The sequence below is a fragment of the Poromitra crassiceps genome (genome assembly GCF_964638095.1).
Source record: "Poromitra crassiceps genome assembly, chromosome: 7".
In the NCBI taxonomy this organism is placed as follows: Eukaryota; Metazoa; Chordata; class Actinopteri; order Beryciformes; family Melamphaidae; genus Poromitra; species Poromitra crassiceps.
In genome coordinates, this window is record NC_139628.1 from 45,839,379 (window position 1) to 45,851,878 (window position 12,500).

The 12,500-nt window shown below is 45.1% G+C and overlaps 1 protein-coding gene across 1 annotated transcript in view; it reads left to right on the forward strand.

Moving 5' to 3' along the window:
• Nucleotides 1-12,500, forward strand: part of sorcs2 (sortilin-related VPS10 domain containing receptor 2) — a gene marked incomplete at both ends in the record, with an annotated part of 265,843 nt that overhangs the window by 184,496 nt on the left and 68,847 nt on the right. Inside the window, one exon of the mRNA XM_083640144.1 lies at nt 11,167-11,331. Coding sequence (XP_083496270.1) covers nt 11,167-11,331 — 165 coding nt within the window. The remainder of the gene's footprint in view (nt 1-11,166; nt 11,332-12,500) is intronic.

Genomic DNA, 12,500 nt, shown 5'->3' on the forward strand with positions numbered 1-12,500 from the left:
AATGACTGTGATACACAATACATATCTAAGTATTTATGACTGTGATACACAATACATATCTAAGTCTTTTCAGTTGTAAGTCCAAGCCACATATGAGATGTCACAAGCACTTTTATTAAAACAAGACTGTGATCAAAATAAAATGCAAAGACAGGGTTTCCTTTGACGGTTGATGCTTTCACACAATATTTACACAATGAGATTTTTGATAAATAATCATCAGTAATGTGGATATAATGACTAAGTGGGTAAAGACAAATAATAGAACAGCTGGTAAGTTCAGAAAATGACATCACTTTACTGTAATGTAAAACCAGGAAAAGACAACACATGCCGTATTACCATATTACCATATCCAAAATCTCAGACGATATCTTTATCAGTTTTCTACCTATATATCTATATCTATATCTATATCTATATCTATATCTATATATAGATATATATATGGTACCAGTCAAAAAACACACCTTCCCATTCACTTAAATGAGAAAGTGTATCCAAGCGTTTGACTAGTACTGTATGTTGCCCAGCCAGATGTATCGAATTAGAATGGCTGCATGGAAATGCTCAAATCCAATAAAAAAAAAAATCTTCATTTTCACACACACACACACACACACACACACACACACACACACACACACACACACACACACACACACACACACAGTACACACAAATTGGGCTCACTTGAAGTTTTTGGGGTGATAAATTATGACGGAAAGGTATTTGTTTAATAAGTAATGACATGTGCTTAGTTTGCACCGCGGTTTAGAAGACTAATAGAAACACCCCTAATTTTCTGTTTGATTTTTTGCAACATTAAAAGAATCTTGTAAAATTCACTTGACAGCTGCTGGCTGGAAACATCACTGTGGGCCAGTGGATGAAGAGAGAGAGAGCGAGAGAGAGAGAGAGCTGTCCTTTGGGATGTGGAGTGGCAGTGAATGGGAGTCGGGGGAGTAGCTAGATAACAAGACTGAATCTGGGACAGGCAGTGACTACACACACACACACACACACACACACACACACACACACACCCTTCTTCCTGGCATCCATCCATGCCGTCAGTCTCAATATGACCTCACACACAGAAGAGACTCTCCCTATCTCTACATGTATCTCTCTGTGTCACACGCACACACACACACACACACACACACACACACAACAAACATGGTCGTAGCCACCATGATGTCAGTTTCGGATTGGGACCGTCGCCATCGTTGTTTTCTTCAAGCCAGTTGACCATATTTGGACGAGAGGAGCTGCAGCGCTGCCTGCCTGCTATTGGTCCATGAGCTGCACGATCACTGGAACGGCGACCTGTCAATTACGCCCCAAAAACATAGTCTCCTTTATCGTCTATTTGACTCTAAATGGGACCAGAATTGACTAAATGAACATCATGCTGTGTTGAAGAAGACTTGAAACTAATGATTGAGACATAAACTCATTAAGAAAGTGTTTGCTGAGGTCATACATCAAGTGATAAGTCAGGTCATTCATTTCTAGTTATATAGAGTTATATATATATATATACGGTGAAATTATCTATAGAGTTCCCAACTTTTTTCTTTTTTTTTCTTTTCTTTTACCAGGCTTTAAACATGTATTTCTGCTGTAAAGTCAGGCATTTTAACATGCAGGTGAATGGGGAATCACTCCCTTTTGCAGCCAGTCTCAAGTGGCCATTCGAGGAACTGCAGGTTTTTGGCACTTCCACGTTGACCACATTTTTTCAGAACCGAAGGTAGTAACTGTTCTGTGTGTGTGTTTGAGTGTGTCTGCATATATGTATGTTCACAACAAAAACATACTAAATCTTTCATGAGCTTTTGGCCTGGGGTCATGTCTGAAACTATATCCTGCCCTTCCTACTCTATGTGTTTGTGTATGCATAAGTGTGTGTGTGTGTGTTTGTGCGTGCGTGCGTGTAACACTCTCGGTGGGAATATCCCACTTGCTGTGGACATGGGCCAAGATGGTGGGTGGGGAGAGATGCTGTGTTTTTTCCCCACCAGTCGCCCACCGCTGTAGTCCAAATGCAATGCAGATGGCAGGGTGGAAGCTAATATCCATAATGCACGAGGGGGCTAATGCATTAGCGCTGTAGCCGAGGGGGGGGGGGGGGGGGACGCTCTCGGCCCTCTCGTCTCTCTCTGTATCTCACACCTCCAGAGACAACGTGTTGCCGTGTAGCTGCCCTAACTCTCTCTCCCCGCAGCCTGCTAGCATTTCACACCTGTCCTGGCTAACACACCGCCGAGAGAGGTGTGTGTGTGTGTGTGTGTGTGTGTCCCTGTGTGTGTGTGTGTGTGTGTGTGTGTGTGTGTGTGTCCGTGTCCGTGTGTGTGTGAGGTGGTGCAGGAGAGGTGAGGCTTTGAATACGGTTGCCGGTAGGATGCCGTACGCGGCCCAAAGAAAAAGCTCTCGACAAGCCGCCAGACTCTTTAAAATGTTGATTTTCGTAAAAAGGAGTGAGGAGACAATGGGCCAATCAGGGGGGTGATCGTTTCATTCGTCTTCCCAGAAAATCAGCCCGTTTCAAGGGCTGACTTGAATCAACGGTCCTTGTCTTGATACTCGTGGGCGTAATCAGTCTTCATTTGTCTCGTTTCAACATGTTGATAGGCACACTCACAGAAGTGAGTCCGCGCTAGAAACAGGTGCAATTACTTCTTTATTTCGCTTGTTTTAAGAAAAACAATTGTAAGACTAAATATGAGACTTGTTCAGATGGATAGATGAAATTCTGCATTTATGTATATGGAGTATAAAGTAGGATTAACTGACTTTTAGCAGGACTGTTACTTGCATCTTCTGAGGAGAACCAAATTTCCAAACAATGTCAGACGACTAAAGCGGCTAGTCAGTTTGTTTACTTGTTAAATCACGTCTAATTAATGTCCGTCAATTTCAATGTGCGAGGGTTGGCGTGCACGGGAGCACGCAAAGAGGCCTCAACCTCCCGGCCGTGAACGGACTTCCTGCGCTGACAGGAAGTGGTGTCCTCTGCAGACCACGGCTCAATGAGCTCCCATCACACAGGCCCCTCCCACCATCACACAGGCCCCTCCCACTGCAAACCAAAACCAATTTACATATGTAATTAGGTGGAAAGCAATAGTGCCGCGAGCTGTGAATAGCTACCACGTGTGTGTGTGTGTGTGTTTGTGTGTGTGTGTGTGTTGTCCCAACCCCTGCAAATTGGGATTATGTAGAATCTCAATGTGAATTAGAAACAAAGCATCAGCAAAATATGTTTCTAAAACGTGGCATTTTACATCTCTGCAAATGTTACAATCTCAACGTAAATTTTTGTTTACGTTGTTACGAGTTAATTTGAAAGCTTTGCCGCCCTTCGTTAAACGTTCAACACAAATAAAACCATGTGAGAATTGTTTCAATTGTTGGGTTTAAAATAAAGAGCCTGGTCTTGTACCTGCTCTGTTTGTAAAGCGCCTTGAGATAACTTGTTGATTTCGTCTCTCAGCTGCCAGCAAAGGCTCAACTTTGTTACACCATAAGGGACATTGCTTTGGAGAACGTAATGATATCTATACTGTTTATTAACAGGTTGAATTGGTTTGTTATGTTCAGTTAAGTTCAATTTAAGTATATTAACTTAAACCTTGTGAGGTCCCTGTGCCAATTGAAGAGTCCTGCATCTGTAAAACAACTTGGTTAAGTTTATGGTTTGGCTTAGGCTTACAGTAAGTTAAGGTTAAGTTTATGGTTTGGGTTAGGCTTACAGTAAGTTAAGGTTAAGTTTATGGTTTGGGTTAGGCTTACAGTAAGTTAAGGTTAAGTTTATGGTTAAGTTTATGGTTTGGGTTAGGCTTACAGTAAGTTAAGGTTAAGTTTATGGTTTGGGTTAGGCTTACAGTAAGTTAAGGTTAAGTTTATGGTTTGGGTTAGGCTTACAGTAAGTTAAGGTTAAGTTTATGGTTTGGGTTAGGCTTACAGTAAGTTAAGGTTAAGTTTATGGTTTGGGTTAGGCTTACAGTAAGTTAAGGTTAAGTTTATGGTTTGGGTTAGGCTTGCAGTAAGTTAAGGTTAAGTTTATGGTTTGGGTTAGGCTTACAGTCAGTTAAGGTTAAGTTTATGGTTTGGGTTAGGCTTACAGTCAGTTAAGGTTAAGTTTATGGTTTGGGTTAGGCTTACAGTAAGTTAAGGTTAAGTTTATGGTTTGTGGTTTGGGTTAGGCTTACAGTAAGTTAAGGTTAATGCACAACGCCGACGTTCTGGCAATAATGTCTGGCGACCAGGATGGTTGTCCCCAGGCAGACTCTCAATAAGCAAGGCATTTTACTTTGAAACCTCCCAAACACAACATGTTGTTATGGGACACGCATTGCACCATCTGTGTTTCTATGTGTGCCTGTGCCTCAGTGCATTTTTCATACGTTTTCGCCACATGTGACATACTGTACAGTACCATGACCTATGACCTATATGTGCCCATGTGTCACATTCAAGCTTTCTGCATGCTCAAGGCAGGAGTGGCTTTCCTTCAGCTACGTAACTCAGGCGCTCAAAGCCGTGGCATCATGCACTTCAGAGATAGCACACACCAGCGTTCTTATCGTGCTCCGTCCCACAGACCTCCACACTATGCGCGCTCTGGTCGCGCGCCCAGCCCTCCTCCGCGTAAGCCTTTCTGAGCCGCTAAGCGCTAAGTAGATTTCGTTGTTTTATAACGGATTAAGACAGCGATATCTTCTGATGTACGTCAAAACACTCCTGCGGACTTCTGAGCCCCGGACTCTGCGAAGAGATTACTGCAGTCTCGTCTCGTTCAGGCGAGTCTCTGTTCCTCGGTCCCCTTCATGCGCCGCTCTCTGAAGATCTCCACAGGAAGTATGGAGCCCCCGTTTTATCTGCTGTGCAACAATAGGAGCTCTGTAGCCCTCCGGTCCTAAAGCTTGACTTATTACTCAGAGGAAACAGTTATGGAGAGTAAGACTGTATCACAGTCCTTTGATTTGAGGAGGAGAGTGGTAGCTCTCTTTGCCCTCTTTGTTGCGTCCCCAAACCCAAATAAAAGTTCACAGTCTTCTTCTGTTTGAGTTAGTGAGTGGAGCTCAGTTTGATGATGCGGGCGCTTGCTTACAGTTTGACAACAGCGCCACTCGTAGGCGTGCGGCGTTATTGCGTGGGGAGATGACGAGAGAAGTAAGAGGGTTTCTCTTCTGTCTTGAAGATGTCTGCACTTTTCCCTGCAGCTTTCTACAGAATATTAGGAGCACTTCCTCATCCTCATCTGCTCAGTCTGTCCCTGTCTGCTCAGTCTGTCCCTGTCTGCCCAGTCTGTCCCTGTCTGCTCAGTCTGTCCCTGTCTGCTCAGTGTGTCCCTGTCTGCTCAGTCTATCCCCGTCTGCTCAGTCTGTCCCTGTCTGCTCAGTCTGTCCCTGTCTGCTCAGTCTGTCCCTGTCTGCTCAGTGTGTCCCTGTCTGCTCAGTCTGTCCCTGTCTGCTCAGTGTGTCCCTGTCTGCTCAGTGTGTCCCTGTCTGCTCAGTCTGTCCCTGTCTGCTCAGTCTGTCCCTGTCTGCTCAGTCTGTCCCTGTCTGCTCAGTGTGTCCCTGTCTGCTCAGTCTGTCCCTGTCTGCTCAGTCTGTCCCTGTCTGCTCAGTCTGTCCCTGTCTGCTCCGTGTCTCCCTGTCTGCTCAGTCTGTCCCTGTCTGCTCAGTGCATAAGATATACAGTAAGCCATGGCATACCACAGTTTGAACTCTCCTATCTTTTACATGCGTAGTGCACATGTGCAGAGAGCACACCGTCTTAACGAGTCATTTACGCTAGTCTCATTTTCTAGTCTTAAAATTCAGTGGATCTTTCCGATTGTTTCCTCAGCTTGTTTCCATCCCCCTCTAGGAACTGTCACCATGCTGAAATAAGGCGTGACAGAATAAGGTTGAAGAAAGTGACATGTTATGCAAGAAGATTCACCAAACACGTTGAATTGCACTGAAAACAATGAAATTACCTCACCCAGCCTGCAGAAAAAGCACAGTTCAAGACCCGACACTAGATGAGATGAATTTAAGACTGTGAAGAAGATGGATCATATTTTTGCACTGTGAGAACTATAGCAGTATAACCCAGAGTGCTGAACACAAAAAGCAGGGTTAATGCTTTCTTTGGATCGTTGGGCTAATTCAATAGCATTCATGTGTGCATTTTAGGCTCTTTCTAGCTATCGCTACAGGGGTCAGTGGCTCCAATATTTATATACAGTCACACTGAATTATGACTCCACTAAATAACGTGATCATTTCCATAAGGCTCAAATATGAGAGGTTCAACGGTTCAACACACACACACATGCGCACACACGCGCGCACACACACACACAGATTCATGATGCTTGACTAATCAATTTCTCCAAATGAGTTTTGTAACATTAGTGAGGTGTTTCTAGTCTTAGTGCACGTATTTGTGCACGTAAGACTTTATTTGTAGGTGATATGATGTGTGTGTGTGTGTGTGTGTGTGTGTGTGTGTGTGTGTGTGTGCGTGTGTGTGTGTGCGTGTGTGTGTGTGTGTGTGTGTGTGTGTGTGATGGTGATTGTGATGTTGGGCTGTCAGAGCTCCACTGAGTCAAGCTGAGCGATGTCTTTTAAATGGAGACATATTGGCAGAGGCGGGCTGACTTGATGGATGGCCCTGCCGCCCCATAGGGACACACAGTACAGTACAGTGCAGTACAGACTCAAACACACGGGACACACAGTACAGTACAGTGCAGTACGGACTCAAACACACGGGACACACAGTACAGTGCAGTACGGACTCAAACACACGGGACACACAGTACAGTACAGTGCAGTACGGACTCAAACACACGGGACACACAGTACAGTGCAGTACGGACTCAAACACACGGGACACACAGTACAGTACAGTGCAGTACGGACTCAAACACACGGGACACACAGTACAGTGCAGTACGGACTCAAACACACGGGACACACAGTACAGTACAGTGCAGTACGGACTCAAACACACGGGACACACAGTACAGTGCAGTACGGACTCAAACACACGGGACACACAGTACAGTACAGTGCAGTACGGACTCAAACACACGGGACACACAGTACAGTAGAGTGCAGTACGGACTCAAACACACGGGACACACAGTACAGTACAGTGCAGTACGGACTCAAACACACGGGACACACAGTACAGTAGAGTGCAGTACGGACTCAAACACACGGGACACACAGTACAGTACAGTACGGACTCAAACACACGGGACACACAGTACAGTACAGTACAGACTCAAACACACGGGACACACAGTACAGTACAGTACGGACTCAAACACACGGGACACACGACCCGTGTGTTACAACAGTCTCAGTCACACACAGTACAGTACGGACTCAAACACACGGCACACACGACACGTGTGTTACAACAGTCTCAGTCACACACAGTACAGTACAGTACAGTACAGTACGGACTCAAACACACGGGACACACAGTACAGTGCAGTACGGACTCAAACACACGGGACACACGACACGTGTGTTACAACAGTCTCAGTCACACACAGTACAGTACAGTACAGTACAGTATGGACTCAAACACACGGCACACACAACACGTGTGTTACAACAGTCTCAGTCACACACAGTACAGTACAGTACAGTACAGTACGGACTCAAACACACGGGACACAGTACAGTGCAGTACGGACTCAAACACACGGGACACACGAGACGTGCGTTACAACAGTCTCAGTCACGTGCCATTGAGGCCCAAGAGAATGAAGGCGGCGACGTCAAACCTGCTTCTGCAATCGTGTTAAAGCATCTCTCATCATCGCTACTAGTTTATGCTACTTTCTAATGGAAACACATCATCACTTGATCGTAACAGGTTTTCATTCCAACCAAGCAGCAAAGCAGCCACTGTATTAGATCCAATCTGCATACAAATAACACCTTTTACACTTTCACATTGCGTGCAATTGCCAATTTTGCATGCAGGTAATCTGCCTGGCCTGGGACACATGTCCACCAAAACAAGTGTAAAGCTAGTCCGAATGAGAAGATTTGTTTTGATCATAACTTTCACAATAAAAGCCTCTGCAACACGACCGACCCGGTTCAGGCAAGTACAACAACTTGTTTAAGGTTAAGGTGGTGGTTTGGGTTATAGGCTTAAATAACAAAAACCGTTTAACGTGACTTCTGGTTGAAATGTAGACTTCGAACACGCTGGGATCGAACACGGTGTGAAAGACGAGGGTTTTGTTCCCCCGACCACTGCACCCGACCACTGCACCCGACCACTGCACCCGACCACTGCACCCGACCACTGCACCCGGCTTAGATCAATGTCATGCTACTTCCTGGTTCCAGCTCCCGCCTCTTTGGGCTATTCACGGCACGCAATCTGAAAGTGTCAAGTTGTCTTATTTGTACGCAGAAGGAAGAGAATGGGCTGCAGTAAAACATCTGGAAGATGCAGCAATATGGACAGGGTTGCTGGCACACACACACACACACACACACACACACACACACACTCACTCATCTCCCTTTCCACATACATACTAACATGCGCCATCCTAACAGCAGGTACCTCTTAATTATTTTCGTCGCCTAATTCTGGCAGGCATCAGTAGCCTAAAGGTGAGAGAAGCAGCTTTTTGACTGGAAGACAGTCAGTTTGAAGCCCCACCAAGCCCACAGTCGGCCGTCGGCCATGTCTGACCGTCTGTCACTGTAGTATTTGCGGTGTGTCCCTCACCGCAAAGGCTTGCCGGAAAAAGTTCAGCCACTTTTCCCAAGGTAAATTAAAATCATAATAATAATAATAATAATAAAGGAGTATTCATTAAAAACCTGTCCTTGTTGCCCTCTCTCACCTGGCAGCTTGGCAGCCAAACAAATGCTCTGCCTTTAATTGACCATGCAGCTCGTGGAAGTGTGCTTCGTACAAGCAGTGCACACACACACACACACACACACACACACACACACACACGTACACATGCACGCATGCACACACACAAACACAAACACATACGTACGCACGCGCACACACACACACACACACACACACGCACGTACGTACGCATGCACACACAAACACAAACACGTACGTACGCACATGCACACACACACACACACACACACACACACACACACACCACTCTCTAGTGCAGTGAGGCATGTTAAACAATGCCTAATTGCAGTCGTGATGAGCATATTGAAAAATAGTTTGTGTGTGTGTGTGTGTGTGCATGTGCGTGTGTGTGCGTGCGCTTAATACGGTGTGTGTGGGTGTGTGTGTGTGTGTGTGTGTGTGTGTGTGTGTCAAGTCATAACTATTCAATGTTTATTTGAATAAGGACATATAGACATAGAACATTGAGACAAAAATGGTCTGATGTTACATATAACATTTATAGCCTAATTTGCAATGTTAGATGGGCTTTTGTAAAAACACTATTAAAACAGATATAAAATACAACAGAGATTAATTAGTCAGGATGTGGTAACTCTTAAAACAGGTGACGTTTGCAACAGATTTCAAGTGATCAGGTAGCGAGTTCCAGGACTTTCTCCTCCTTTCACAGGAGAAGCTGTCTGAGCAACAAGACGTTTTGCAGAGTAGACTTTCCAGGTGCCAGTTGAAGCTGCTGTGGTGATCTGCTGCAGCTCTGTAGTCTCTGAGGTTCTAACAGACGGGCTGAGGAGCAGGCATTCACTTCATCATGAAGAAACAACACGCCTGCCTCAGAGTTCAAGCATGGCTGTCGCTTGCCTTAGAGTGAACATTTGATGTTATAGGTTTTATCATTATAGTGAAAAACGCTATTGCTAATGCTATTGCTAATGCTAATGCTATTTTTAAGCCATACATTAGACAAAAACACACCAAGGGAGCATTCAGGACCGATGCTCCCTCTAGCCTAAGATGATAGTTTAGTGACCTATCATGTCTAATAATTCATCACATTGACCAAATATTAATACATTTTCCACCATAAGTCATTGCTCTACAGAAGTCTAATGGATATTGGAAGGAATTGCCATAGCTTCAGGGTTTAGTAAATTGACACCCTGATCTCATGCATTTAACCAGTGTTTCATATGAAAGAACATACAGACTTCTTTAAATACTCTGTACCGAATCCCGTCAGGCCGGCGGATGGTGTCCACTTCTACACCACTGGGTGTAGAAGTCAGTATCATGAAAACCTGAAAACCGTGTTCAGTCTGAATGAAAATCAGACATGATAGAAACAAAGATATAATTCTAATGTAGCTTCTTTGATAACGGTGTGCTACAGGTTTGTTCATGCGTTTGCGAAATAAGCATAACAAATTCTTGAAGTAATCATTTGAAGCTGCGGGGTCCATCTCATTTGCTGTATTCATCTCTGTCTCGTCTCTGATTTGCAAACATAAATCTCAAAGCTTGGCCACAGCATGGAGCAGATGTTCATAGCAGGTGCCTTTTCTTCCTCGGTCGACTGAGGAAACGGTAATACAAAGGTAAAGTCACGTACCTCCACAGCCCCTATCCTGTAACAAATACAGGTACCCTCTGTAGACGAGCAGCTGCAAAGACAGTGACAACATGACCTGTGACAACAACACAGCCTTTCGACCCTCCCCGCGCAGCTTCCCACCTCTCACCGACTCCTAATGAACGCGATTGGTTCATTAGTTCCTATATCGATCCCTATTGGTCGCGTTACTTCTGCGTGCCCCGGGACATAATTGTGATTGGTGGGCCGGCAGTGCCCGGTGTGCCCCCCCCCCCTCCTTCCCTGTTTAATGCCTTCACTTTATGAGCTATATGAACTCTGAATAGATAATCAATATGGCGTCGCCACGGTCTAAGCACCGTGTAAGGGTGATGGAAAGTTCTTGCAGCCCCCGAGACAAGAGTGGCCTTGAATAAATGTGCTTGTGCGTGGGCAGGACAGGCATCTGTGTTGCAGCGCTTCTCAGCGGTTGCAGTGAAACGAATATAATTATGCACAGGTATTGAGGAAGGGGAAACCTCTTTGCTGCTGATGGCGCGCTGAATGCCGGCGAATACGTTTCAGGACGTTACCCTCTGACCTGCTTCTCCTCTATCTCCCTCCTCTTCTCTCTCTCTCTCTGTCTCTGTCTCTCTCTCTCTCAGGTGGTGCTGGTGAGTTCGTCCATAAACGAGCGGGACCAGATGCTGTTCATCAGCACGGACGAGGGCTCGTCCTTCCAGCGGCAGCCCATCTCCTTCACCCCCGACTCGCTCATCTTCCACCCCAAGGAGGAGGACAAGCTTCTGGCCTACTGCAAGGAGGGGAGGGTGGGTACCATGCATAGACATAAATAATATGGACGTAGCTATCCCATTAGATTCCTTCTCCCTGGCGGAGTTCAAACGTTGGCCGTCACCATCTTGATTTTTCGTCAGCAGAGTGGGGAGGGAATGGGTTGAGTCCTTCCACACCTCACCTGAGATGGGAGTTTCCCAGAGCCGCAGCTCCGCCTGCTATTGGTCCGTGATCGGCAAGCTGCGCGATCACTGGACAGACGATCTGTCAATCACCCCCTTTTCTATCATCTATTTTACTCCAAACGGGCGAGTTATGTCAAAAATGACCCCCCTACAGTTGTTATGAAAAGGTGAAATTAGCTATATAGACCAAAACCGTGTTAAGGACCAGGCTGTAAAGATGCTTAATCACTGTTACAAAGTGGGGCATTTTAACATGAACGACGGGACTTCTGAGTCCTGCCTCAAGTGGCCATTCGAGGAATTACAGCTTAAACAAAGACTTCCACATCTTCAGGGGAAAGGGGGTGGGCTTGCCAGTGGTGCTCCTAAAAGACACCAAAACAAGCTGTGTTGATTCTGTATGCGCAAGAAGACAGTATTGAAGTTACTCCAGCGGGAAACTGCAGGGTTCTGCTTTCAGTGCAGTCATGCATTACATTTCAATTTGAGCACACATCAGGAGGACGAACCTCAAAGCAAACTTGATGTGTGATTTACCATCCAGAGATATACTGTAGCTGCAGGGCAAATTGTCCTATACAAGTGAACAAGAGCAACATTGGCCCAATCCAGATATATACAGCTTTTGATCTAAAATTCAGTTTTATAACTCTGAGTGTGATTTTACTATTTCATTTAGCTTTCAGCATATTAATCTTTGAGTTGAAAGACTGGAAACATAAAAGAGCGTGCATCCGGATTTGGCCAGTGTTACATTACAACCCACACAATAACAACATGGAAGGTTTTGATCCAAAACACTAGAAAGCACTTTTTCTATCTCGATTTCAACAATATAATTCAAAAAGACATCAATAATTATATCCTAAAACACAGCTATTTTGTAGGTGTGTCGTTTTCATATTTCATATTTGGAATTAGTGAGTGTGCTTTTGGTTGTCCGTTCACCATCTACTCTACCCAACCTTACTGTTGTATATTTCGACACATCCATTATAAAGAGCACACATGCAGGC